At 39.2% G+C, this 27500-nt stretch overlaps 1 protein-coding gene and 1 pseudogene across 1 annotated transcript in view; one reads left to right on the forward strand and one right to left on the reverse strand.

Moving 5' to 3' along the window:
• Positions 1–16133, forward strand: part of mast4 (microtubule associated serine/threonine kinase family member 4) — a 139017-nt gene extending 122884 nt beyond the window's left edge. Inside the window, exons 21-30 of the mRNA XM_059358712.1 lie at positions 269–391; positions 1234–1343; positions 3279–3400; positions 4353–4567; positions 6108–6308; positions 6762–6988; positions 7485–7607; positions 8133–8269; positions 9306–9490; positions 9577–16133. Coding sequence (XP_059214695.1) covers positions 269–391; positions 1234–1343; positions 3279–3400; positions 4353–4567; positions 6108–6308; positions 6762–6988; positions 7485–7607; positions 8133–8269; positions 9306–9490; positions 9577–13145 — 5012 coding nt within the window. The 3' untranslated portion in view covers positions 13146–16133. The remainder of the gene's footprint in view (positions 1–268; positions 392–1233; positions 1344–3278; positions 3401–4352; positions 4568–6107; positions 6309–6761; positions 6989–7484; positions 7608–8132; positions 8270–9305; positions 9491–9576) is intronic.
• A 1618-nt stretch (positions 16134–17751) lies between these two features.
• LOC131992945 (small ribosomal subunit protein uS14-like) lies at positions 17752–18011 on the reverse strand (annotated as a pseudogene).
• Between the last annotated feature and the right edge of the window lie 9489 nt (positions 18012–27500).

Consider the following 27500-nt stretch of genomic DNA (forward strand, 5'->3'; position numbering starts at 1 on the left):
CCTCGCCCGGCTGCCATTCACAAAGTCTCCCGCTATTCCACGAAAGGTCATGGGCAGGAAATTGTCCTGCATAATTTATGGTCGTGATATCGGTTTGTCCTGCAGCCGCTAGGGAAAAGGAAAACACAGCGTAAGCGTTTCTTCACCTCCCGTGTCTCACTGAACCGCTCAATGTCAATGCCAAAGTGTTTCTTTCACCAGCAATTTGTCCTGAAAATTGTGTCAAACTATTTTTTTTATTGTTTGTTTGTATTTATTCCATTTGCAGGAGGAGCAGCCGAAGTGAAGCAGCACCAGTTTTTCCACAACCTGGACTGGAACAGCCTATTGAGGCAGAAGGCCGAATTTATTCCTCAGCTGGAGTCTGAAGATGACACCAGCTACTTCGACAGTGAGTTATCAAAGAGTCAATTTCACACAAAGGGGTTTTTACAATGCGTTTTGTTTTTATGATAAACATCCATTTTTATGATAAACATCCATTGAAAAAGATCATGAGTACTTGCAATCATGCCGAACAAGATCCATTAATCCATTGTTATTAGCGTTGTCAGTTTTTGTTGTGACATTATTAGGGTTCATATTGTTCGCAAATGTTGAAAACCTGTGGAATTATATGCAGAAAATATGCACCTCTATGGAAACAGCACAATCATGGCTAGAAGTTTGAACAAATCAAAAAAAATTTTTTTATTGAAATAAAATTGAATTTATAGATTCAACACTTTTTCGAGTGCCAACAAGTGTCATGAATTTTGGAAAAATAAATTGTCATTTTCCAGCCTTTCCTGTCCACTCCTCTCTGATCTGTGTAAACAGATTTTCAGTAAATATTTTTCACGTGACCGTTTGTCTCAGCAGAATCGATCATGGCTTCAGTGTCAGTGAGGAGCAGAATGTAATGATCTAGTTATTCAAAACAGTTTATTTTTGGCAACATTTTAAATGAGACATGTAGATTAAAGTGATTTTCACAGAAATATCAGTATTTTAAGCTTTGACTTGGTTTCTTTTTCTAACGGAGACTTTCAAACCTGACCTGTTGAAGGACTGTTGGAAATCGCATCACTATATTGTTTTCTGAAAAAATAACAATATTTTCCTGTCTAATACATGCAGTGACTCTGCAAAAAGCCTGTAAATAAATAAATGAAAACTGATGTTATTCCACTTTTTTCCACTTTACCTATAATAACTTAATGCAATAAAAATAACATCTAAAAATCTCCGCAGCTCGTTCTGAGAGATACCACCACCTGGAGACGGAGGAAGAGGACACAAATGATGAAGACTTCAACGTGGAGCTGCGCCAGTTCTCCTCTTGTTCTCACAGATTCTCTAAGGTGTGTACTTAATCTGCTCCCGCCTCGGATTTCTCACACTAACCCTTCTACATCATCATTACCGACCGAGATGTTAGTAATGTAAATGAGTCGATGCCCTCATCTGTCCTGCTGCTTTTCTCATGGGAATGAAAGCATAAGCAAAGTGTTATTTCACATGGAAATGTGTGTCTAGAAAACACAACCCGCTGTCCCTTTACCCCTACAGTATTAAATGTAGATTTCGGCTTTGCATATATTTTCCGCTTGCAAATCAGATTTTTTTTTCTTCTTTTTTTTTTTGGTTATGTGGAACACAACACACAATACAGTCATACAAGCTGGGAGTCATTGTTGTGCTGCATTGCAGTATGCTCCCCTCTCACATCAAAACAAAGCATTACAGTGTCTCAGGAAGCAGCGGGGCGTCTCAGAGGAAGTGTCGAGCTGCATTCAATCTCTCCTTCTCTCTCAGCTGCACCTACAACTCCAAGACATAACGAAGTCTGCATTAACACAGCTTAGGGTTCCTACTCTCCTCTTCACAGTAAATGTTGAAAAGCCTGGTGTATAAATTATAATTTACCTTAACTTTATCAATCAATCTTTGGTGCTGTTTCTGAACCTGACAAATGTGTGTTTTTTTGAGAAATTCTCAGTCAACCAAGGTCTTGTTCACACCAGATATGGCAGTGCAGCACCTAGTAATCCCATTTATTTCAGAGGGGGTAGTGTGTCTGTGATGTAAAAAAAAAACTTGTGCTGTCATGAAAAAAGGGTGAAAACACCAAAAACTTAAAAAAAAAAAGTACTACCATCTACAGAGGAGTTTGTGCAGCAGCTGACTACCCTGATCCTCATTGGAATAATTCTGTGGGGAATTTAATTGCATATTTCTTGCAAAAAGTCTACTTGTGCTATATTAAGGTTGAAGTTCACATGATGTCACACAAACGACCGCCTGATCTCATGTGCACACGGCTAAGAATCATAAGATCTTATCGACTCATTGATTAGTCTGTAAAACTGAGTCCCTCCACAAAAGCTACTTTAAATCTTGTGTTTATTCGAGTTGTGCTCATAAGTTTCTGTAGAAATAATTCATTCAGCATCAGTGTTGGGGGAAACATGTTGGAGATATTTTTTTAGTTTTAACGCAACACTTTAGTTTTGCAATTCAAATATTCCATAATTTATGTGCATTTTCAGCTAAGACAGGGGTCTGATCTGCAGTGGCTCCCCGGGCTGCGACAAAAAATGATACAAAATGAAACAGTTATTTCTTTACAGGCCCAAAGAAATTTGTATTCCTTAATTGTAAAATGTGTAGCCTATATACGGTATTAAAAAATGTTTTAACATTTTAATCAACTAAATGTGTATCATAGTTTATGAAAAAATCTCTGGCCCGGCGCCTTAACCTCTAAATTTTGCAAACTTTAAGCCTAGGTTTGAGTTTCCCTCGCTTGGCTCGCTTTCAATTCCAAATCTGCTGAGATATTTCTTCGGTTTCCAGCCTCTCATTTGCGCTTGGGTCCTTGCTGCATTCTGCCAAAATCCCATTATTAAATGCTCTTTATGACCTATTAGTAATGTTGGTAGGATAATTTAGAGTTGGTAAGCTGCGTTGTTCTTCATCAAAAGGCTCAAAATAAGGTTTGCAGCTCCATTACACCATTTTTTCCTTTGGTTGCCGATCACTGAACTAAGTACTCTGATATGTAACAAGTTACCTTTTAATCTTTTAATTTAACAAGTTTAAAAGTAAGGTTGCTCAACACTGTTCAGCATGAAAAAGTCTTAAAATATGATGAATAAACCAAAGAAATCTTGTTTGACTAGAACCATAATTAACGATTAGTTGACTCACGATTCTCGCCCTATTTTAAAACCTAATCCTGCCTTTACAGCCTGCATGCACTGAAGTGAATCCTTGTTTTTTCTTGCGGTTTTCAGGTTTACAGCAGCCTGGATTTGTCCCGTGGACACCTGGAGGAGAAGGGAGAGACGGAGGGGAAGAAGAGCGAGAGCCCGCTGACTGTCGACTCGCTCAGCTGGACGCCAGACTTTACTGAAATGTAAGTTTGAAACTCTAATTCATTAAACGTCTGCAGATAAACACCTTACAGTACAGATCGCTGCTGAGATTTAATATGCAGATCAGTGGAGGTGAACGCTTACAGACAGAAATAGTTCTTTTCTTCTTTTTCTGGTGTGAAGCCAGACGACAGCTGGGTACAAAAATTGTATTGTACAACAAATATTGTTATGATCCAACAAGTATTTGGATCATTTACTTCAGTAACAGTCCTGCATTCAATATACAAAGGAAAGTAAACTTGTATTATCAAAAGTAAAGTACTGTACTTCTTTTGCAGAAATATTCCACCTGTGAGTGAAAAAAGTGTATTTATGACATTATTAGATAATAATTACAGAAACAAGGAAAGAAGAAGTAACTGTATATGTAAGAATTTCTGTGTTATTATTTTATAAACGTATCATTAATTTTCTATATGTAAAATGTAAAAGTATAAAGTAAAAGTATTCATTTGGGATTGTAGCTGTTTAAATAAATGTAGAAGAGTTAAAAGTACAGTAATTCTCTCTGAAATGTGATGAAGCAGAGTAAAATTTAAGTACAAGTGCCTTAAACTTGCGCAAGTCATTTTCAAACAGTAAAAATTTATAAAGATTAAGTTTACAACAAAGTGAAAAAATAACCTAGTATGGGGTTTAAAATGATTAGCTGTAAGCTGCTGTATTAGTGTGTGTGTGTGTGTGTGTGTGTGTGTGTGTGCAAAGCATTATCAATATTTTGAAAAACAACAAACAAATGTGATCTGAAGGAGTATAATCCAAATGGTCAGTAAGGATAAGTCAAACTGTATTACATCTGACATAACAGATTCTATTTGACATTATTTACAGTTATTAACCAATTATGTAAATCTCATGTAGAAACTACACATGAAGTGAGAATCTGTTCATCTCCTGAGATCTCCTCTCTCCTCTTCTCTCCACCACCAGGCCGTCGCTGTCCCACTCCACAGACACAGACGGTCTGAATCCGGGCCCTCGCCCCAACTTGTTACCAAAGTTTGCCATCTCAGCAGAGAGCGAGGGGGACGAGACGTCAGGCCTCGGTGACCCCAGCAAGACCTCCTGCTCTGTGGGAGAGCTCCCGCAGGACGAGCCCGACGCCACCACTCCCGGCAGCACCCACAGTGGAGCCACGCTCTCTGGTACCACATTACAGAGTCTAGAACTTTCTGATACATGTGCTCGGCTTTCATTTTGAAAAATCAATAAGTTGTAGGACCCTGAAACAATGAATCTACAGTATCCATTATTCTGTTACAGCTGAGGACTAGAGTAGATGATAATGTTTGTATTGATTACCTTCAGATTAAAAAAAAAAATTCTTAAAGTATTCTTTTAAAAACTTAAAACAAGACTATGACATTTTGGGAAATATGCTTTCTTGCAGAGAGTTACACTAGAAGATAACAGTGTGTTATATATGAAACTTTAATATATAATTGCATTAAACTTTTGAGGCTTTTTGGAAAGTTCCAGATTCATTCATCAAGATAAACTAGATAAACTTCCTGCCCCCTTACTTCTGGCACCTTTTTTTGTTTTTATTTTTATTCATTTTTTAAGGCAAGGCAAGACAGCTTTATTTATATAGCACATTTAATACACGGGGCAACGCAATTCACTTTACATAAAAGAGAATTTTAACATACAATTAAAAGAAAACCCAATAAAAAAAGTAGCAAAAAGCAAAAAGTACAGAAAAATAGAACGACAGAAATAAAAGAAATAGCTAGATTAAAATGGAGCATAAAATAATGATTTGCTTTAAAATTATTGAAAGACCATACCATGCAAATACATATATAATCCACAATCTAATTTCCAGGGCAGACCTGGCCAGGATAGTTACATACAGTAATAATAAATACACAAAAACGTTGAATAAACACATTTACATATATAAAAAAAGTCAAAAAATTAAAATGCCTCCACACAGTGATAAATCGAGTCGTTAACCATTTTACTTATAAGTGTTTTAAAATCAGACAGAATTATCAGAACCAAATCTGTCTGTTTGCAGTGGAAGTTTTCTTTCCCAGTTAAGTACGAACAGACAACAACAACATGTCTCTTGATCTGAGACAGTATAAGACAAATATAAGATGTGATCCACCATCCAACACACCCATCTTTGAACTTGGCCTTGCTTTTGATCTCAGCTACACCTGGCAAAGTACTCAAACCACATCTCTGTGTTCCCAGAACCACATTTTGTGTGTGGTTGGTTTTGTTTTGGTATTATCAAAACAATACCAACCACACGCTGTAGTGACTCTGAGCCAAAAAGTATAAAAATTATCCATAACAAATTATGTAACCTACATTATAAGCACTATGAGTGATATATTGTTTGTCTTGCAGCATTTTGGTTCACAGGTTTTAGTGCAATTACAAGACTCTGGAAATATTTTTTTGAATTCACAAATTAGACATTTAGTCTTTATACTCTACTATGACATTATGACCCAGTAAGATTACTGTTTTTGTATCATCTAGCTCTTGACAACAAAGCAAGTTTCCCAAAATGTAAAACATTTGTTTTAAGAATCGAACAATGATATTTAAAGTTGATACTTTTAAATCATCAGGATGGTTCTTTAGCAGCAGCGACCGCTAAATAATGTAATTTTTTCCCACTATAGTTGTGTGTCTCACTCTTTGCTTATCTTTTATAATAATTAGGAAGTTTCTCAGAACATTTGGACCAGCTGACACCAAGAGGTGAGGGGCTGGAGAGCCCAGACAGCACCAGTCACACCTCTGCAGACCAGGCAGCTCAGAACAACTCTCTGCGGCCTGAAAGTGCTGCCGAGAAGACCGGAGCTGTGGCCAAAGTCCCAAAGTCTGTCTCAACCGGTGCCCTATCCCTCATGATCCCTGGAGGTAAGACGAAGAACACAGATTGTCATGCAAACACATGTGCATACTCAAAAACACGATCTCGTTCAGTTCATAGAAAGTAGATCAGAGCCGCAACGTGCCAAGATTCACAACAAGAGCAGCAGACTTTGTACAAATAAGGTGAAAGAGATGAAAGCACACTGTATAGATCTGTGCGAAATTGGCCCAGCGTGACACCTGCTGTGAGTCCGATTTTACAGAGTGGCTGCGGGCAAATAGCCGAGTGCAAGCCGCTAACAAGGAAAGTAAAGCAGGCAAAGCAGGAGCAAGAGGTCTGCACTGCTGGGAGAGTGAAAATCCCATTAGTTTTACCCGCAGCAGGAGCAGCTCATGAGCTTTATAGACACACCTCACCACTGACTCAAGGGCCAGTCAGAGTCTGATTTATTAAATAAAAGGCTCTGCTCAGGTGGTGATCATCTCTTATTTCTGCAGATATCTTCGGGGTGTCTCCGCTGGCGAGCCCTCTCTCTCCGTACTCGCTGTCCTCAGACCCGTCTTCCAGAGACTCCTCTCCGAGCCGGGACTCCTCCCTCTGTACCGCCAACCCGCGGCAGCCCGTCGTCATCCACAGCTCGGGGAAGAAGTTCGGCTTCACGCTGAGGGCAATTAGAGTGTATGCTTGTGACGGTGACGTCTACACTGTCTACCATATGGTCTGGGTAAGAATTATATCAGCCTGTAGGAGACAAAGTCAGTAAACTATAACGGTTCTTTCACACTGGATCTGTTTGGTGGGTCATTCTCGTCAAAAATAACAAGAGAAACCTCTGACCCCCCTATTTCTGGTGCCTTTGAATGAATTCAAATAGACAAATTTCTGTTAAATCGCTGTTTATATAAGCAATTTATTGCCTATGTTTATGTTACAAGATAATCAATCTGAAAGTTAATAAGTTAAACATAAGTAAACATCTCATTAAAATGTCAGTCAGTAGAATTTAAATGTCCTAAACGTGGGTTTAGGCAGCGATCATGCAAAATATCAGCTACCAAGTCTGTCCAATCAACGTCCAAACTGTCAGAACAAATGACTTCATGTCTGCAGCTCTTTAGTCAGAGTGAACACAAACAATATATAATTATTAATCATCCATTTGGACCAAATGAGCCAAACTACTTTGAAGTAATAAATGTCTGTTGTGTGTCTGTTAACAGAATGTAGAAGACGGAGGGCCGGCACACAAAGCCGGACTCAAAGCTGGAGACCTGATCACTCACGTGAACGGAGAACCAGTTCACGGCCTCGTCCACACTGAGGTGGTGGAGCTCCTCCTCAAGGTGAATAACAATGTGTGTTTACATATTAACTGCAACTTTTACATTTATTATGATGTTGTTTTCAAGTATACTACAGCTCAGGTCAATACTGATGTTCTTCATAAAGTAGTTAATTGTAGACGCATTGAATTGCCTCAATTAAATTAAGTTTGAAACTAGTGACCAATACTGGCAAACAAATAGCAGCTAATCAAATTATTGTGAAGGTTTTCCATTTCATATTCTGCAAACTAGACTGACAGGTGCATTTACTGCAGCTGGATTGAGTTTATAAAATGTATATTAATACTATACTTACTTTACCAGTATAATTCAATTAATTTCTTCTTCAGTAAACATCTTGCACTTAGAGTAACAGTATTAAAAGCAGATAATATGAGGTATACCATACGATAAACCCTGACTTTTTACACATTAAATAAAAACAACACTAGAATGGTCAGTCATGGAGACGGACTCATGTTATGATCTTTAAACGATGTGCATACACTTTAATAACAATGAAGGAATAAACCTGATTTTCAGAGTGGCAGCAAAGTTGCCATCTCCACAACCCCCTTTGAAAACACTTCGATAAAAACTGGTCCGGCCCGGAGGAACAGCTACAGGAGCAAGATGGTGAGATGTGCCAAGAAGCCCAAGAAGGAGAAGACGCCAGAAAGGTACGACACTTCTTTATATGTTTATGCTTCAGTTTTCAGCAGGTTGTGGAAGTGCAACATTACAACATAGTTGCATCTAATTTATCTTAAACTAATTAACTAATTAATTAACTAATTATTATTACTTTATTTTATTTTTTACATTATTTTTATTCATATACATGTATACATTGTATTATTTATTTTATTAATTTAATATTTTTGTATATTTATTTTTATCCTGTTAAATAATCGTGATCTCACTATTAATAATCAAAATAACCGTGATTATCATTTTTGTCATCAACGAGCAGCCCTAAGTTTAGTCAGTCTGAACAGTATATAATAAGGACGTCTATAAGTTAATGAGGACCATAGGCAAGAATTTCTGTGCTCACACAGCCAGCACTGGCACTATTCAGAAAAGAAACTGAAGAAGTTTGTTTGATAGACGGTTGTGTATTATTGGTGTCTACACACACACAGTGTCACTGGGTTAAAACTGAACCCTGTGCAGAGTTCAGTAGTGCTGCAGAAAGAGTTGAGTGAATGACCTGCAAGTATAGATGTTACTGTTTCCTGTTGGCCTCTAGGGGGCAGATAGAGTACACTGAGGGAGTGTGTTTTTAGTGCACACAGCAATTTGGTTATTTTCTTCTAAAAACAATGAAAGGAGGCTGTAGAAATGTGCAAAGTTATTGGAGAAAAGTAAATCATGTTCTATGATTTATCCCAAAAGAGGAAATTCTGCTTAGCATAGGTAAGTAAAAGATAAAGGAAAATTATAAATAATAAGAGGTATATACATCTAGAATAAGAATAGAAGTAAATATAAAACTGTACAAGAGCAATTAAAGAAAAAGTTACATGGTAAAGTGACAATTTAATAGCAGTAAGTCAAGTGTAAATAGCACTGAAAAAAGGTGCAATGCATCTATCCACCCTTTATATTGTAACACTGAGTGAGTATGTGTGGTTGTTCTGTTTACAAAGGCCTTAGAAAATAAGCAATTGAGTCTGGACTGATTTTTCTTTGTGTCCCTTTGCTTTCTTGCAGGCGCCGCTCCCTTTTCAGACGTTTCGCCATGCAGCCGTCTCCCCTCCTCCACACGAGCCGCAGTTTCTCCTCTCTCAACCACTCTCTGTCATCTGGTGAGAGTCTCCCTGGCTCCCCCACCCACAGTCTCTCCCCTCGTTCCCCTACTGCCACCTTCCGCCCCGCACCAGACTTCACCCAGTCAGGTGGCGATTTTGACTTAGAAATTGAACTGTTTATTGTAATGTTATGCCTTATATATTTAATGACTCAAATATTGTTTTTCACCTAGGCGGTAACTCCTCCCAGAGCAGCTCCCCCAGCTCCAGTGCTCCAAACTCCCCCGCAGGTTCCGGCCACATCCGTCCCAGCACCCTCCATGGCCTCGGCCCCAAGCTGCCAGGTCAAAGGCTCCGACAGGGGCGCCGCAAATCTGCCGGCAGCATTCCCCTTTCTCCTCTGGCTCGCACACCTTCACCAACACCCCAGCCGACATCTCCTCAGCGTTCACCCTCTCCACTTCTCGGTGGGCATCCTGTCGCCATTTCCAAGACCACCCAAGCCTTCCCAGCTAAAATACATTCCCCTCCCACAATCGTACGCCATATTGTGCGCCCGAAGAGTGCCGAGCCGCCACGATCTCCTCTGCTAAAGCGTGTCCAGTCTGAGGAGAAGCTGTCCCCCTCTTACACTGGAGATAAGAAGCACTTGTGTCCCAGAAAGCACAGCCTGGAGGTGACACAAGAGGAGGTGCAGGATGAGGAGGTGAGGCCTGGGGAGCGGGATTACACCGTCCTGCAGAGTGTGGAAGAAGCAGCCTGCGAGCCTCTGTCGATCACCCGTGTTCGACCGGTGGAGCAAGGCTGCTTAAAGAGGCCTGTCAGTCGCAAGATGGGCCGGCAGGAGTCTGTGGAGGAGCTGGACAAGGAGAAGCTGAAGAGCAAGATGGTTGCAAAGAGACAGGACTGGTCAGAGAGGAGGGAGTCTCTGCAGAAGCAAGATGCCCTGCGTGAATGTGAATCATCACCCGTGTGTGGTGATGACAGGGAGGAAAGTTTTTTGCTCAGAGGCCAAAACAAAACCCAGGGCTGCCCGGACTCTGGCCCTCTGGAGGCCAAAGCTGCCAGCACAACCCTCAAAGACGTGCTGTATAAGAAACTGAACACACGCGCCTCTGAGGGCATCGCTGAGACATCTGGCGGTGAAAGTGACGGAGGACTCAGATCAACTCTCTGCTCTATTCACCCCGAGTGGCAACACTCCAGACAGGGTAAAGATAACATGAAGCCAGACAGACTGGACTTCAAAGCTCCCAACATCGAGTTCACCAGGAAGAGGCTCTCGTTTGAAGAGCGGGAGGACTGCATGTGCCGGTTGTCCTCTGGCATTCATGAGAACCTGCACTTCGGCTCCACCAGGTCTAAGAGCCTCCAGCTGGACACGGCCATGTCCCACGACCACATGAAGGCTGGGCTGGGAAGTGTTCACTCGAGCCCTGAAGGTCTGTCCCCCAAGCTTTTCTCTGGCAGGGGAGAGAGTGCTGTGGAAAAACTCCAGCTCATCTCCTCCGCAGAGTCTCCGCTCCGTAAGACATCATCTGAATATAAACTCGAGGGACGCCACGTGTCCTCTCTCAAACCTCTGGAGGGCACTTTGGATATCGGTCTGCTCTCGGGGCCCAGAGTCTCCAAAACAGAAACCTGTTTATCGAAGATGGCGGAGAACACAAGCGACACTGTTTCTTTGAGTCCTCCGATTTGGCTCCAGACCCCCGCTGAGAGACAATTAACCATCCCCCAACTGAAAGCTTCAGACAAGCTGAAGAGTCCCCTGACTTGTTCCCCGAGCCCTGAAGCTGTTTCTTCTCTAAACAGCATCGTTGCATCCAAAGATCAGTTACATCATGCAGCCACAGAGGTCAAAATGAATACAAGTGGAGAGAAAACACAGGACAGACTCAGTGAATCATTAAAGGCTCAAACAGGCAAAGTGGAGGCCTTTACTGTAAAACAAGAGAGCAGGACGGGTCTGAAGTCCAGTTCATCACTGGCTCATGAGCACAGAGGCCCTCGACACAGCTCCCACTTCTCCTCCTGTGGAAAAACACCCTCCATACGGGAAGTGAGCAATGAAGATCAGGAGGATGAAGTGGAGCCGCAGGAAGTCAAACCGCACACTACATCACAGAATGCCGACAGCTCCAAGACAGTTGTCTCTTTGACTTCAGCAAAGTTGGAGGCAGACATAAAAAATACAGCTGCCAGTGGACCATTACCTGTGTTACTGAAGCAAAGTCTAAACTGTGGTTTGGAAACAGGTCAGAGTCAGAACTGCGAGAAGAAAGCAGCTCCTGCACAGAGCTCAAACATGACCTTGGTTACTGAGGTGACTGCACAGAACAAGTCTGTATGCCTTCCAGAGAATGTGCTTTCAAAACAGCAGAACATCTGCTCGGCAAATACAGAAGCACACATTTCTGTCACAGCATCAGCATCTGGTTCTGTGCACCAAGATAAATCCTGCAGTTTAAAATCAGAAGGTCAGGAAAGGTCTGTTAGTAAGGACAGATCGGCTGTGAACGTGATCGTTGATTCAGGCCCAAAGAAGGAAGTCAACGTGTGTGTCGCAGTTGCGAAAGTGGAGCAGAGAAGAGATGTTTCTCCAGTAAACATGGTCGCCTCATTAAAAAACGTTGCACTGAGTGTGAATAAAAAAGATAACACTGTTGGTGCAATAGGAAGTAGCAGCACGTTGCTGCACAAAAAACAGGATCCCATTTCACCAAAGACAAAGATTAAAGATTCAGAGCAGCTATCGAAAAACGTTCCAGCTGAAAAAGCACAAAACAAATCTGATTCAGAAAACTGCACGTTTAACAAAGAAGAAACTGTGAGAGATAACGCAGCAAAACAGAAATGCTCATCCCCAGCAACTGCAAACGAAAATGTTTTGATTCCCAAAAGTAAGTCGAGGCCTGACCCTCCGTGTGCACCACACACAGAGACAAAAACACTTGAAATGAAATCTCACAGTGCAGCTCCTCCTGTCCCAGCAGTCAAGGGCAGTCCAAATTCAAAACAGAGAGATCTGTCTAAAGAATCTGCGACTTCAAACATCCCAGTAACCCATGACTCTAAACATAAAGAAGTCTTGTTGCCATCAAAGCAGGAGGAGTCGGTGCAGCTGACACATTCTCCCACTCTCGCTGACAAGAAGCAAAGAGAAACCCAGGCCAAAAGCTCTGTAGCATCTTTAACTCATATTATAAAAGAAAACACTGACTTCAAGCCAAAAGCTCTCTCTCCTCCTAAAACTGCCCCTTTATCGTCAGCTCTAAAGACTTCTGCAGCTCCAGCACCAGTTATTAAAAGTCTTGATGCCAAACATAAAGACCCCTCACCCAAACACCAAGCCCCGGCCGTCAGAAACCATCACGGCTCCAAACCAAAAGACGCTGCTTCACCTCAGCATCTATCAGATGTTTCCTCCCAGCATGATCCGCCACCGGTGCTGCCCAAACCTGCAGTGAAAAAAGAAACGTTTTCACAGAGCAGCGGAGCCATCTCAGGCCGAATCTCCACTTGTGCGCCCCAGGAGAGCACCGGCAAGGTGTCCAAGGAAGGCCCCAAGGCTGAGACGCTCAAACCGGACAACCAAAGGGGCCCGGACCCCAGAACCAACACCACCCCTGACAAACAGGTGTCCTCCTTCAAGAAGGAGCAGGCAGAGAGGAAGAAAAAAGAGACAGTTCAAGAGTCTGCACAAAAAAATACGAAAAGAGACGCAACGAGAGCAACTGCCTCCGACAGAGACACTGGCAGGAAGCAGCAGAAAGAGTCTCCTCGTTCTAACAAAAAATAAAGAGAACAGCAGCTCCAGAGAATCCAGATGTAATAAAATGTTAGAAAATGATTTGTGCAAACATCATCATGCCTTCTTTTATTTCTCTTTTGTTTGAGGACCGGGCAAGCTGTTACATGCTGATAGAGAGGTAGGTGTGTGCGAGTGTGTGTGTGTTTAATAAGATGACAACAAATGTTTTTCGGTCTGAATGTAGGCAAATCATTTGCAGATGATTTCTGGTGTTTTTACTTTTAACGTGGAGTTTGAATGTTTGTGTTTCTGCTTTGTGCAATCAGTATGCGAGGGGGCAGCAGGGAGGAGCCTTACGCAGGTTGTGACGTACTGTAGAGTCAGTGCCATAAATGATTTTTGAATTGCACTCTTACTTCGAGACTCCTGAAGTATTTTAATGCAGTAGACCACACAGATTTGTTGTTCAGCAAATTTAGCAGTTGTATCACGATTGTTTCTGTTCGGCATAACCCGATTCTTTTTCTGTTGGGTTTTTTGTGCAGTGGTACACAGAGGGAACGCACTACGTCCTGTGCTTTTCACCTAAAACTATAAAAATAAAAATGCAGAATCATCTCATGGTTCTAGAAATTATAAATTAGTGAAGGGGCCTTAAAATTCTGGGAAATAAAAACGTCTTGCTGTTCTTAGCAAGGTGTGGTGTTTATTCACATTCCTCTGACATCTGTACATATATTTTTGATTTTTATGCAATATGATAATGTAAATAGATATGATAACACTGTAAAACTGGGATTCATGGGCTTACATGATTGTCGTTTGTATTATATGTATAGATTTTGCAGTGTCATTTGTTTGTATGCTCAATATTAAGAGTATCTGCTCGATATCTCTGTGGTCTGAAGTAAGCTACCGTGCTGTATCTCGTCAAAGGCATCCTCTTCTTTTCAACATGTTTTCACGTTTCCAAAATTAACTTGACGAGAGCGTGAGAGAGGAGAGGCACGAGGGGGGTACTGGGCTTTTTCTAAAAATGTAGCATTATATAACAAAACTGTGAGGGCTGTCAGCATTTCCCAAGAATGTCTTTAATGTCGATGATGTGTTTGCTGACTACGGTTTAAAGAGTGTAAAATATGAACTGTTGTGTTTGATTACTGGGATGAACCAGATATTCTGTTTGACAAATGTTACTGCAGTGGGTTTCTAAAGACCTCTGGGGTTACTCTGTCTTTATTATGCAGTCAAGCAAAGTACAGGTTTCAAAACAAAGGTTAGAGAGCAAAAATCTATACACTGCAATCAAAGAATAGGTTTGAAAGAAAAATTATCGACACTGCAGTGTAAAATATATTTGGAATTAAATATGTATTAATGACACCAAAAGTTGTTTGTGAAACAAATTGTTTTGTTTGTCAGAGTTTGCAATTTTTTTTTTTTTTCGTTATTATTATTGTTTGGGAATCCAAAAGTTGTATTTTTTTTATTTTTTTTTGCAAACCCCTCCTTTTTTTCTGCCAATTCAAGTTATGTTTTAAAATCCCAAATTTCTCTTTTGGTTTTAAAGGTTTTAACATCAAGCAAAACTTGTATTCAAAAGGAAAACTTTGGGATTTGCAAACAAAACTTGAATACATTTTAAAAACATTTAATCATATATTTATTTTTACTGAAAACTGTTTTAATTGCAGTGTAGAAATCTACTATTTTTTATTGCAATTTGTAAAGTTTTGCTCTCTGACCTGTTCTGTTTAATGGTATAATAAAGACGGACAGTAACCCCATACACCTCCGGTTATCTCCACGTCTGTGCAGAATGACATAAGATCATGTGAGTAAGATAAGCTTACAGAGATCTTCACCGTCCGGGTTTTTCAAAGGATTTTGATGTCAGGTTTCAGTCTCAGTGTTGTTCAAGTCGTGTGTGAGTGTTTCGATGTTTCAAAGGACTCTTAGTAAAGAGCAGCAACTGGCTTAGAGCTTCACCTGGTAAAAATTTTATATAAGAGGAATCTTGATTATTTGCATCGTATAGTTCATGTCCACAACATACATTTGATGTTGGTACTACACGTATAGACATAGTCATGTACTCGCATTAACTTTCAGCAACTTATTTACACACAAACACGCGTTTCTACTGTAGATGCCTTTAAATTGCAAAACCCTAAATGAGAGAGTAGCCTAGGACACTAAGTATGTAATGCAGTATTTGCTGTGCTGCACCGGCTATGTAAAAACAATAATCTACATATACACAGAATATAGTTTATCTAAATGGCATACCGTATCTGAGAATGAAACTGAAACATGTGAGATTGACTGCAGAGATTTTAATATTAAAAGAATCTTCTTGCATTAGATATTTGTTAATGTATCACTAATGTAACGTGAGAGAACAAAATGCACCTTAATGTTTGCCAATATTCAGTTCAAAGGGTGAGGAGAAGATTAAAACTGAAAATGGTTTATGAATTCCCCTCTCGTCCAAATTTAAATGGATCATCAATTTTATTTGAACAAATTGTATTTTTCCCCTCCCCTCCTTTTTTCTTTTTTTTCTTGTGATGACTGACATTTAAATCCTCAAAGCACATTCAATGTTTGTTTACAAAGCATCATGGATGTATATTTTGTATATTGTTGATTTGCCAAATCTATGTTCTGTGTCAGAGATAATGTTGTTTATAGTAGTGTGAGACTTTGCTCCCCTGCCACCACGACGTTCAATAAGAACATTTGTTTGTGCTGTAATCAACGTCTTTTCATACGTCAGCAGGTTTTTCTTCTTTCTCTGCTTGTCCTTTCAGTTTCCTGTTGTTGTTTTTTTTTTTTCTTCCTCTGTGCAAAACTAGTATTAGATGAACTTGCTTATGATGGTTTGTCTTTTAGAAAATGTGCAATAAAAGTGTTTTGAGTTTTGTATTTTGCCCAAGGAAAGCTCTATGGATGTCATAGATGTTGTATATTAAAACAGATATTTATACTTCTAATGTTGCGTAATACTGAAAATAAAATGGAATTATAAATTAATCTTTTCAGTCCTCTTTTGATGTGGTCTGCATGGACTAAAAGTCCTAGATTTTGTCAAATTAATTTTATGTTACAAGGCTAGAATTTCTGAATAATGACCTCAAAATTTTCCTGAAACGAATAATATAATTTCATTCTGATTGTGTGCAATATTGTAACTTGCATAACTAAACTAATTAGACTCATTAATAAGCACACTTCCCAGTTTACTGCTGGTGTATTTTCCAAAAATCACCAGTCATGGAATGTAACTACATTTACTGTAATTAAGTGCAAATTCAAGGTACTTGTACTTCACTTGAGTATTTCCATTTTATGCAGCTATTTCGACTTCTACCCCACCACATCTCAGAGACAAATATTGTGACATTTACTGCACTATATTTGTCTAATAGCTTTAGTTCATTTTTCTGGTGACAGTTTTTCATCTCCTTCCATGTGTCCCCAGATTTGTATATTTTGAAAGTTTCTTTCAAAACCGAAGGATTAAGTGTTTTTTATGTGTTGACAAAATTCTTCTTCTTAAGCTGCGTAAGCTATATAAAAACCCTCTCCGATCAGCTTGAAATCCACTTAAAAAAAAACAGCTTTTTCCCCCTGAGTTTGTGGAGGTATGTGGTTCTCAAAGGACAGCCACATTACAAGCACAGAACATGATGCATTACTACTAAACAGGATAAAAATAAAGGAGTTAAAATAGGTACAACCTTCAACATCTGCAGCAGGAAAATGCAACATACACATGAATGCAGCAGTAATATTAATCCAAAAACACTATTTATAATAGTAAAACACTGACAGGAAAAGTTTGCTGCAGTTGAATACAATTTATTTCCACATGTTTAGTATGTTTTACTACTTATACTTGCATACTTTTGCTTGAGAAAGGTTTTAAATGCATTACAAGTTTTTTCAAGCGTGGTATTAGTACTTTTACTTCAGTAAAGGATTTAAATAGTTTTTCTGCCACTTAATAACTGAAAAATGAATAAAACATTTATATAAAATGTATTTACTTAGGCTTAAATTGTGCCAGTCTGTCATATACATTTCCTTTTTTGCCTTTAATAAGTACTTTATTAAGTACCAAAATACACAATACACAGTTTTCTGAAAACCTCCAAGGTAACTATTTGGAAATTGCAAACCTATCAGATAAAGTGTTACCTGCAGGTCTTCCACTGAAGACCAGTGTGAACCAGTGTGAGATTCTTAGATGCACTACCTGCTTAAGCAGATAGAATTTCTCAAAGATATGGTATGCCATGTGATACCAACAGGGGGCAATATCCTTCCATCTGAGCACTGCAGCGTTAGATAAGGTCCTCTGTTATGCAACACCTATTCAGTGGAGAGAGGACAAGGACATGTGGTGTAGAGCAGTGTACTGAAATGCTCCCAAGACTGAAATGAATCTGCCTATAGATTCTACATATTAGAACTTCAAAACAGTAATATACCATATATAAATCTGCATAATTGCAGCAAACATCAGAGCAAAAATGTAAAAACTTTGACGTTTTCCAAGAATTTAATTTGTTTTCCTGTAATGATATATTTATGATTATATACGATCACATCACACGTGCCTCAGAGAAAAAATAACTCCCTTTTGACATTAATGCAGTGTTGAAAGGCCTAGAGGCCCAAAGAGTCGGGGCTTCTGATTCACTTTTGCCTTCCAGAGATCATTGGACCCATTGGACATTGAGTCCAGCCTGACAAAGCCAATGTCTTCAGCACAATGCCTGAAGCGCTATCGGCACATGTTGAGCCCGTGTTTACAGATCAGACTGTGTCTGTTTGAGCACACCCAGCAGAATCTGGATCCCTGGACAATTTTCTGGGGTGACTCCAATAGAGCTTCTAATGGTCCATCAGCTAAATGACCACAAACGTACACAAAGTTATCACAAAGTGAGTGTAAATGACTACAGAGACACTAAATGACTGGAAATAGGCATGAAATAAGAATAAAAAGTCACTGCAAAGAAATACAGAACGGCCACATTAAAAGCACCAAAAATTGATGCAAAAATGATTTGTTTTTCATTTGTTTTGATGGCTTGTCCCTATGTAGATAGTTAGTGTACATAAATACACATGGACAGATTATAAGGCCCCCAAACCCTTTTGTGTTAATAATACAGATGGATCAGTGCACACATAGACTGATTACAAAACAAACGTATTTAATAGAGGAATAAATGGGGGAAAAAAAACCCTTTTATGGTTTGGGGAATGGGGTGTTGCCCCAGCGAGAAGCTCCTGAAGGGCAGAGAAAGAACATAGTGGTGATTCATTAATTATCATTAATTGGCCCTGTGTTTTAGACTGGAGTTCTATCTCATGTTTCCTTGCAGCTGTAGGCTGTTTATATCGTCACAGCTGCAATGTACGAAATGTTAACCCTGTTCCACTAATCTATGTGTTGTATTTCAAAATACCAACTGGCTTTAGTATTCTTAATGTCTCAGCTCCTTAGACTTGGGGAAAAGCCAATAATATTACTTTCCCATATGCTTTTGAAGCATGTCAATATATTTCATTATGTCCATCCCAATTTCCTGTGTTCCCACTTTTCATTACTGTGACTCTGCTGTGGATCATGGTCTCATGGAAGATTTCAACTTGAATACTCCCTCAACAATCACCTCATTTAATTTCACCTAATAAATAAAACAAATACTATGCTTTTGCAGAGATAATGGATTGTGGAGGATAATAAAAATGTATCTTCATTGTCCATCTCACTGTTCCAAAGACGTTAGGCTGTCTGCTTTGTAATCCAGTTTAGACCGATCAATACTAATTATGTGACCGGACTCATTGGACTTGTGCATTGTTATCAATATGGTGTGTGCATATATGTGCGCATAGACACAAGGGTACACCATAGACATATAAAGTCTATGGTGTACCCGTATGTATGGTGTAGTTTTGTTTGGTAAATAGTTCCGTCTGAGTTATATCCAGTATCTTTGGTTCAGTAGATACATACTAGCATCCACTGATGTTTAAAATGTATATTTTAGCCTTAAATCCAAATCCGTATTAATCTGGAATCTCTCTTTCCCATTGAATAGACCTACAACCAATCACAGCAACGAATCGTGTGACATAGGGCATATGACATATAAAAAGGGGCGTGGCTTAGTCAGTTTTTTAAGAATGGCGACCGATTCACAAGCTTTTGTGAATTAAGGATGAGAAGTCATTAAAATATGGTTCTCGAAGCATTTTGGGAGAGAAATATCCAACACAGAAACTTAATATCAATTTCTATTTGCTCAGGACCATGTAGTTTGACGGTTTTATCTGAGTTTCGTGAGTCGCCACTTGCCAGTTAGGCTATAAAAAACCGTTAATTGGCTCGGCGGGAGTCCTAACAGCTGGTAAAGGCCAGAGCATAGACTATAAATATCTTTATATTCAGTCATGTGTAAATATATTTATAAATAGTCTATATATGTATAAATATCTTTCTAAACATTCTATAGGCCAGGGTAAATACAAATGCCACCAGCAGAGTCATCTGCTTTCCAGGCTATGTGTGCTTACCATCTTAGTTTAGCATGTTGACATGCTAATATTTGCTAATTAGCACCAAATATAAGTCCAGCTGATGCTGATATGAATGTCATTTGTTTTGCAGTAATGATTGCGCTAGATGAAAAGTTAAGAGATTACCAGAGTTATTATAGTTCACCCTGTGAGGACCATGGATGACATTATGAAATTTCATGGAAATGTATGTGAAGTTTCAGTGAAAACATCAAAGCTTTTTGTTGGTGCTAGATGATGAATAGGATTCCTCACTTGGACAACATGAAGGTTTTTGGTGTTGGTCAAAAATAATGGTGGTGCTAGAGAAAAAGTTAGGGGATTACCAAAGTAAGAAATGTTGAAAGTAGTTGAGTGAGGTGAATTCATTAAAGCAGGCAGGCTTCTCCCTCTGGGGACCATGAATGTCAGTGCCAAATCTCCCAATAGTTGTTGAGATGTTGTATTAAATTCTGGACCGAAGTATAGGACCAACACTGTTGAAAGTATGTGGAGCAGTTGTGATAAATTCTCTTTATAAAACATTCTATTTTCACTGTGTATGTGTCTTTAACGAGTTTGTGGTAATTTTGCCAACAAAAGAGAAAAGTGAATCTTGTAAATAAAGAAGTAGAGCTGTTGAAAACAGTGGTGGGAAGATTGCTTGTTCCTGTAGACACAGATAGATAAATCCACTCTGGCCTGTATTAACTCTTGCTGCTGGAATTTGTTCAAGTACATTCTGTGACTTGGGGGGAAGCCAAAACTCCAGCCCAGCTCTCATATCTCATGTTGCAACTAATGGCTTCTGGCCGAGCTTTCGTCCTCAGCCACAGGCCCGTCACGCACACAGGGAGAGGCGGGCTTATTGTGTGGGAGAGGGTTCAGTCTCATGTTAGAAATGTTTAAAAAGGACTGCTTCAGTGTTGTGGTTTGTGTGCTGTTATTTCTTCTTTTCTGCAAGACATTTTCACAATGTGTCGAATCCATCCCAACATATATTCCACTTTATTGACTCATTAAAGCTGCTGTAAGGCATGTAAGCCTGTAGTGATAGTTCAAGTATTTCAACTGCTTTTGATTATTTACTTTAACAAATGTACCAGCATAGTAAATCTTTCTGCTAAGTCATACGATGATGCAACACAAGTAAAAGTGTGTTTGTGTGTGTGTGTGGGTGGGTGGCAGCTGGTTGAGAGTGGGCGAGTGAAAGTACACAATATGGAGATTGTGAACAGTCTGGAATACCAGCAACAGAATATTATCTTCAGAATTCATGGAATTGCTTGTGTTGCAACCCTAAAATAAATAAACAGCCGATTATAATTGAATCTCACGCCGCTGTGATGAAATGCTCAGTTTGAAATAGATTATGGGACCTGAAAAAGCTTCTCCCGAGGCTCCTTGTGTGGCAAAAAAACAAAGAGTGTGTTGATTAAAACCTTCTTCCAGGCCTGTATAGTTATAGTGAAATGAGAGGATGATGATGTATGACTGCATGATATTGTGGTTTCTATGTAAGGCTGCTAAATGCTGGGTGTACTAACTAACTATACAGACTGCTGCTGGGTCATCAAAGTTACTGCACATTGTCCCTGAGTTTATATGGTTTATATGCTTTGCGAATGTGCTTATGTCACTAGTTTAGTTGTATTATTATATTATGACTTCATCTTAGTCTATAAACAGTTGCTGTTTGTTTTTTAGGTGTGGACTCACGGTGCTGCAGGAAAGAAAGAACACAGAGTCCAAGCTTTATGAAGTCCACTCAAACACATTTAGACTTTACTTTTTAAAGTTAATCCAGTCACTCCAAAAGATTTTTTGGATTTTTGGAGTTTTAAAAAAGATCAAAATTAATGCAACATGCATTTTTATTTCTTGTTAAACCTGGCAAATCATTACCCACTGCATCTTATATACTTAGTTAGAGATTCTGGTGTGTTAGCTCACTTCTTTTTAATTCCACACCCCCAGGTGTTTTTTTTTTTTTAAACTGCAGTTCAAACCAAAAGCTGACTCAAATGCCATCACTTAAGGCAATTCTATCAGATTTCATGCAGCTCCCTGTGGAGACACTAAAGGCTTTTTTTCAGTTAGGCCTATGCTGTAATACCTGCATGACATCACCTGAAATTGCAAATGTGAGTCAGCCCGGAACCTCTCAGTTCATTTTCGATTTCTAGTGATCGTTATCAACAAGAGGCAATTAGAACAATCTAGTCAGAGTGATGAAACTTGACGTAGCACTGAGCGACAGACTACACTGTGCAGAGATGTGCATAATAGTGTATGTCTGTGAACAAGTGCTCCTGTTTTTGTCATCAGAATAAAAAAAACATTTTATTACTTGACTGAGAGCCAGATAATTCTGCAAGCTCATGTTTTATTTGCTCTGGCAGATGCATCTTGTCTCCCCTAGTTTTCCGTTAACTCGATATCCTTTAACCAGCATTTTAAAGAGCCTTCAAACACATCTCATGTAAAATTGAAGCCCATTTCCGCATGTAAAAAAAGATATAAATTAGCCTTGTGAAGAAAAAAAGATCTTATAACGCTTCATACTATTGCAAAAATGATGACAAATTTATCAGATTGACTTAGTCATAATTTTGAGAAAGTTTCTCAGAATTTTAAAATTCTAAGTAATGAGACATTTTCCCAAAATAAGCGCTTGGTATTTGAAAAAATCACAAAATAATGACTTAGTATCTCAAAATGATGAGGATTGTCTCAAAATAATATCTTAGTATTTCAAAACAATGTATGCAAGCTTTTGTTTAACTGAAAATATTAGCCGCAAAATGTGTGTGTGTGTGTGTGTGTGTGTGTGTGTTGTAGATTTCACAATATTTCTCTGTGCAACAGTTGGCGGCAATTACATGCAAAAAACACAGCAAAGCATGTACTTAGACAGGGTTGTAAACATTGCACAATTTAAAGTATAAAAAATATCTGCTTTGAATGTTTTATAACAATGAAAATGTACTCTACATGACTGTCCATGAAGAGTGCATGGGCCTTGCAGAGGACAGATAATGCATTTAGGTGAGTTACAGTGACTGTACTGTAAACATAATTTACCCAAATTTGGGGGAATTTCCCTTTTAAATTGCACTCAACTACAGAGTAGTCCAGTTCACTTGGCCCACAGACCGGCTCTCAGATGATCAACAGTTCATATTCTGCTTGAACTCTGCAAATTATCACTTGCTGCTTTATTTCTGTTAGTCATTCATCATTATGAGACATGAACTTTGCCTCTTTCGCAACACAGTCAGAACATCATTGCTTGAAATGGCAAGAAGAGACAGCCATTTTTAATATTCTGGCTCTGATTTGTAGATTTATTACTATTCAAAGCACACTTAAATCATCGCGATGTTGTGTTGCATCAAATTATTGCAGTGAGTAATTGCAGATAAAAAGAATCAAAATTGAATGCTTGTCTGCGACCCTCGAGGACAAGTGGGTAATATAATTAATGGATGGGTGAATAAAAAATTTCACAATCTGTCTTGTTCCGAGCTTAGCTGACCACAGACCTCAGTTTTTTTTTTTCTTACATTTTTAGCCAGGCCAGGCAAAACTCTAACTATAAATGACCTCCTCAATGAGGCTTGACAGTGCTCTTAGTAATAAAATATGTTATAAGTAATTTTTCTCTGCATGTATAAAAAATATGAATGCATATGTGGGTGAAATCAAACTGGTTCTCTGGGTGAGGAAAGAACTGGAACTAAACAGCTAAATGTTTATGCCTCTTCTCTTTTCTTTGCTGTTATATTTCCAGGTACCTGTGGAGCAGATGAAGAGAAAGGTCAAAATTTGTCAGAAGAAGAGAGACGGTGGTTGGAGAAGATATGAAAGAGGAGGAAGTCCTCTTCCGCCTGGGGGAGGAGAAGATCCCCCAGTCAGACACAGGGCAAAGGTCTAGGCTCAGGAGAGTGACACAACCCCGGTGTGGTCCATTAATGAGCGTCTGAGAGGGATTTAAGCTCCAGGGCTTAACACAGATCAGGCGCTGATTCTCCGCCTCAGGAGAACAGGACTGGAGTCTGAGCCACCATCATGGAGGCAGTGGTGCAATGCTTAATGAAAGCAGAACCTGAAAGAATAACAGTAGGACCCACTGTATACTGTTTACAACACTGGAGACCTCCAGTTTGAATCATATACTGGAGTCTGAACTGATTCATGACATTATTGGTTAGCACATTTATGCATACTTGTACTTAACTTGAGTATATCTATATTATGCTTCCTTATGCCACATTTTAGGATAATATTCTGCTTTTATTGCACTACATTTATCTTCCAACTGTTTTTAGTTGATTCAAAATGTACGATACAGATTCTGTCCCCCCCTTCTGGCAGTGAGAGTAATTAGCACTCTTGCCTCACAGCAAGAGGGTCACCGGTTTGACTCTGTGGAGTTTGCATGTTCTCCCTGTGTCAGCGTGGGTTCTCTCCAGGTACCCTGGCTTCCTCCCACAGTCCAAAAACATGCACTTAGGTTTAATTGGTGACTCTAAATTGCCCGTAGGTGTGAATGAGAGTGTGATTGTCTGTCTCTATGTGTCTGCCCTGTGATAGTCTGGATACCTGTCCAGGGTGTACCCCGCCTCTCGCCCAATGCCGGCTGGGATCGGCTCCAGCCCCACATGACCTGAGTGCGGAGTGTGGTTAAGGATAATGAATGAATGAATGAACTTATTCTGCTCCCAACAACCATTTGTCACAGCCATCGCGCATGTTTCCAACGTACATGTCACCGTTTTGCGTTGATTTTGGACTTGGTTTTAGACTGTTAAAAGGCAACTGTTAACTTTAGGTAATAAAGCCACTTGACTAAGGTTAGGGTGAAAGAATAGCGTTGGGCTTGAAACAACTACTTTTGTACTCAATTTCTGAATGCCGTTACGCAGGTCTGACTCTTGGTTTCACACAAGACAAGAAGACCGGTCTCCTGGGACAAAGAATGTTGTTGCAGTGTTCCCTGTCATTAAAAAGGAAAAAAAAGCAAAACAAATAAAATAAAACAGCAAAATACATAATTTATCCATACCCTCTAGTGAACACAGTAGTGTTTTTTGATCTGACAATATATACAGTATGTCTCTAAAAAGGACCTTTCGACATTTTTATTACATCGTGATATTGCTACTTTAACTTTACAAAAGCATCAGAATACTTCATGCACATCTGCTGAAAAGAAACACCCTCATGAAGGTGGCCGGTTGTGCCCAAAACCACTTCCTCTTTTACTCTTTCACTGCTGCTTTTTAAAATAGTCCACTCTATAGTGAGCAGTATTATCATTCAAAATATAAATGACTATGATTCATATTCATGCTTTAGAAAGTATAGTGTAAGTCTCTGTTGTCATGTGACTATTGGTGGGTAGGTTTGAAGTTTGTGTGATGAAATGTTTGACCTGACACGCATCACTGCAACCACCCTGCTCAAATAGTAACTGAAACTAGACTTTGAACTCCACAAAGAGCTGTTTATACAGTATGTACTTGCTCATATTGAACATCTAAGAAGACATCACTGAACTGTTTCAATCCAAAGTCAGCGAGGAGACAGAAAATTCTTCGCCACCAGGTTCTCAGCTTAAATCTACACTCATCTGCAATTCATAAAAGATCAAAAAAGTGTCAAGAATGAATAAATCTTTCTGTATATGTTGTAGTATCTGTTTCACTAATCAATGAAAACTGCTTTAAGTTAGAGGAAAATTTCCCAGAGCCTTAAAAACTGACAGTTAAAAAGAAAATAAATGAAACAAATCCTAACTTCATGCCTTCTATAGGACCTGCTGCTGCTGTAAAGGGAACAAATGGGCGTTATGTAAACACATTCCGTGCATGCACAGCCCCAAACAGCCACAGCTGGCTGAATTTGCGTAAGAGGCCCTGGCACAGACTCTGAATATGCCATCCGGGTTTGTAGATCGCTGGAAATCTGCTTTGGTTCAGTCCTGTGTCACAGGCACCGACTGCATGGTACTGCAACGGATGGATTAACATAAGTGCAGGATTGAGGTCGTCCCAGATAACCAGAGAATCAAAAGAGACTTTATGTCCCAAATGGTTCCCAAAAGCATTCATGAAACTTTCCAGGGGTTGTCTAAAGGTTGTGTACCAGATTGTAATATGATCTACATTCAGTGCCATTTTTTTCTGTTTAAACCGGAACAACTGATGCCATAAAGTACGCACAGTGAATTTTCAGAGGGCCCTTCTGCACAAAGAGTATTTCATTTAAAAAAGTTTGTTTCTATTAAGGTCAGTGCAACTATACTCTATGTAAAAATAGTAGCTACATGGGCAGATTATGAGACATTCTGCGAGCACAGACATGCAAAAGGCCTCACCATCTTTCCTACATAGGAGCAAAACACACATATTTCATAGTTGCTTAACCTGTTATTGTAGTCGTTTGTATCTCTTTGTAGTCATTACGGAGCTCTGTGATTTTATGTAGCTTTGTGGTCATTTTGTGTTTCTTTGTAACTGCTTTTGTCATTTTGTAAGTATTTTGGTTGGTGGTCGTATTGCCTCTTTTTGTAGTCATTTTGTGTCTCTTTGTTATCAATTTGTTTCTCTGTGAGGTTGTTTTGGCCCTTTTCATAGTGGCTGTGAGTCCCTTTATGTCTCTTTGCAGCTGTGTTGTATATTTCTGTTGTTGTTGTTGTTGAAACACAACTGTAAATGAATGATATTGTTGCTCTGTATTTGCTGGATGTGCAAATAAGCAACATTGTCAACAAATTAGTCGTATCAACCTACAATATAATGATTTGTCTTTGTCAAATCAGTTATTGCAGATTTAAGGATGTTTTAGTTAGAAAGAGTCAATGTAATATCCACACAGCACCTTAAAATTAGTCATACATGTTAGTTTTACGGCAGTATATATGCTAATGTGTTCTAGCTTTTGGAGAGTAAATAAAAACTGCTTTGCATATGAATAAGAGAATTCACTGTGACGGGGAAATAAGAGCTAATTTACCAGAAGCACTTACCTTGGCATAAATATGAGGGAAGGTCATGCACTAACAAGTACAGCCAGGCACTGATTAGTGGGTAATGCACTTACTTCAGTAAGTGGAGTAAAGCACTCCGCTGTATAATTGGAATAGACTGGATTTGGCTCACTTGGTCTGCCAGCATGGCACCGCATTAACAGTCACAGGAACACGTAGCTTACAGCTGCTCGTTGCATCAACTCAGGATGTAGAATCAACACAACAATGAGGTTCTGTTGAAGAAAAACCTGTGGGAAAATTCTGAAAATGAAACACCTTTGTATAATTTGGAGTCACAATTGTATTTAGCAGGTGTTCATAAAGGGGTTTCTTTATTACAATCTTTAGAAACACCCCTTGTTTGAAAACCCCCTTTAGATATAGAAATATTCTGACTAAGAAGCCCATTTCCGCATGTAAAAAAAATATATAAATTAGCCCTGTGAAGAAAAAAAGATCTTATAACGCTTCATACTATTGCAAAAATGATGACAAATTTATCAGATTGACTTAGTCATCATTTTGAGAAAGTTTCTCAGAATTTTAAAATTCTAAGTAATGAGACATTTTCCCAAAATAAGCGCTTGGTATTTGAAAAAATCACAAAATAATGACTTAGTATCTCAAAATGATGAGCATTGTCTCAAAACAATGTCTTAGTATTTCAAAATAATGTATGCAAGCTTTTGTTTCACTGAAAGTATTAGCCGCAAAATGTACTTCCAATATAAAGGTACTCATTTTGTAAGTACTCAGTGTGTGTGTGTGTGTGTGTGTGTGTGTGTCTG

Source organism: Centropristis striata, chromosome 19 (assembly GCF_030273125.1).
Source record: "Centropristis striata isolate RG_2023a ecotype Rhode Island chromosome 19, C.striata_1.0, whole genome shotgun sequence".
NCBI classification, from domain to species: domain Eukaryota; kingdom Metazoa; phylum Chordata; class Actinopteri; order Perciformes; family Serranidae; genus Centropristis; species Centropristis striata.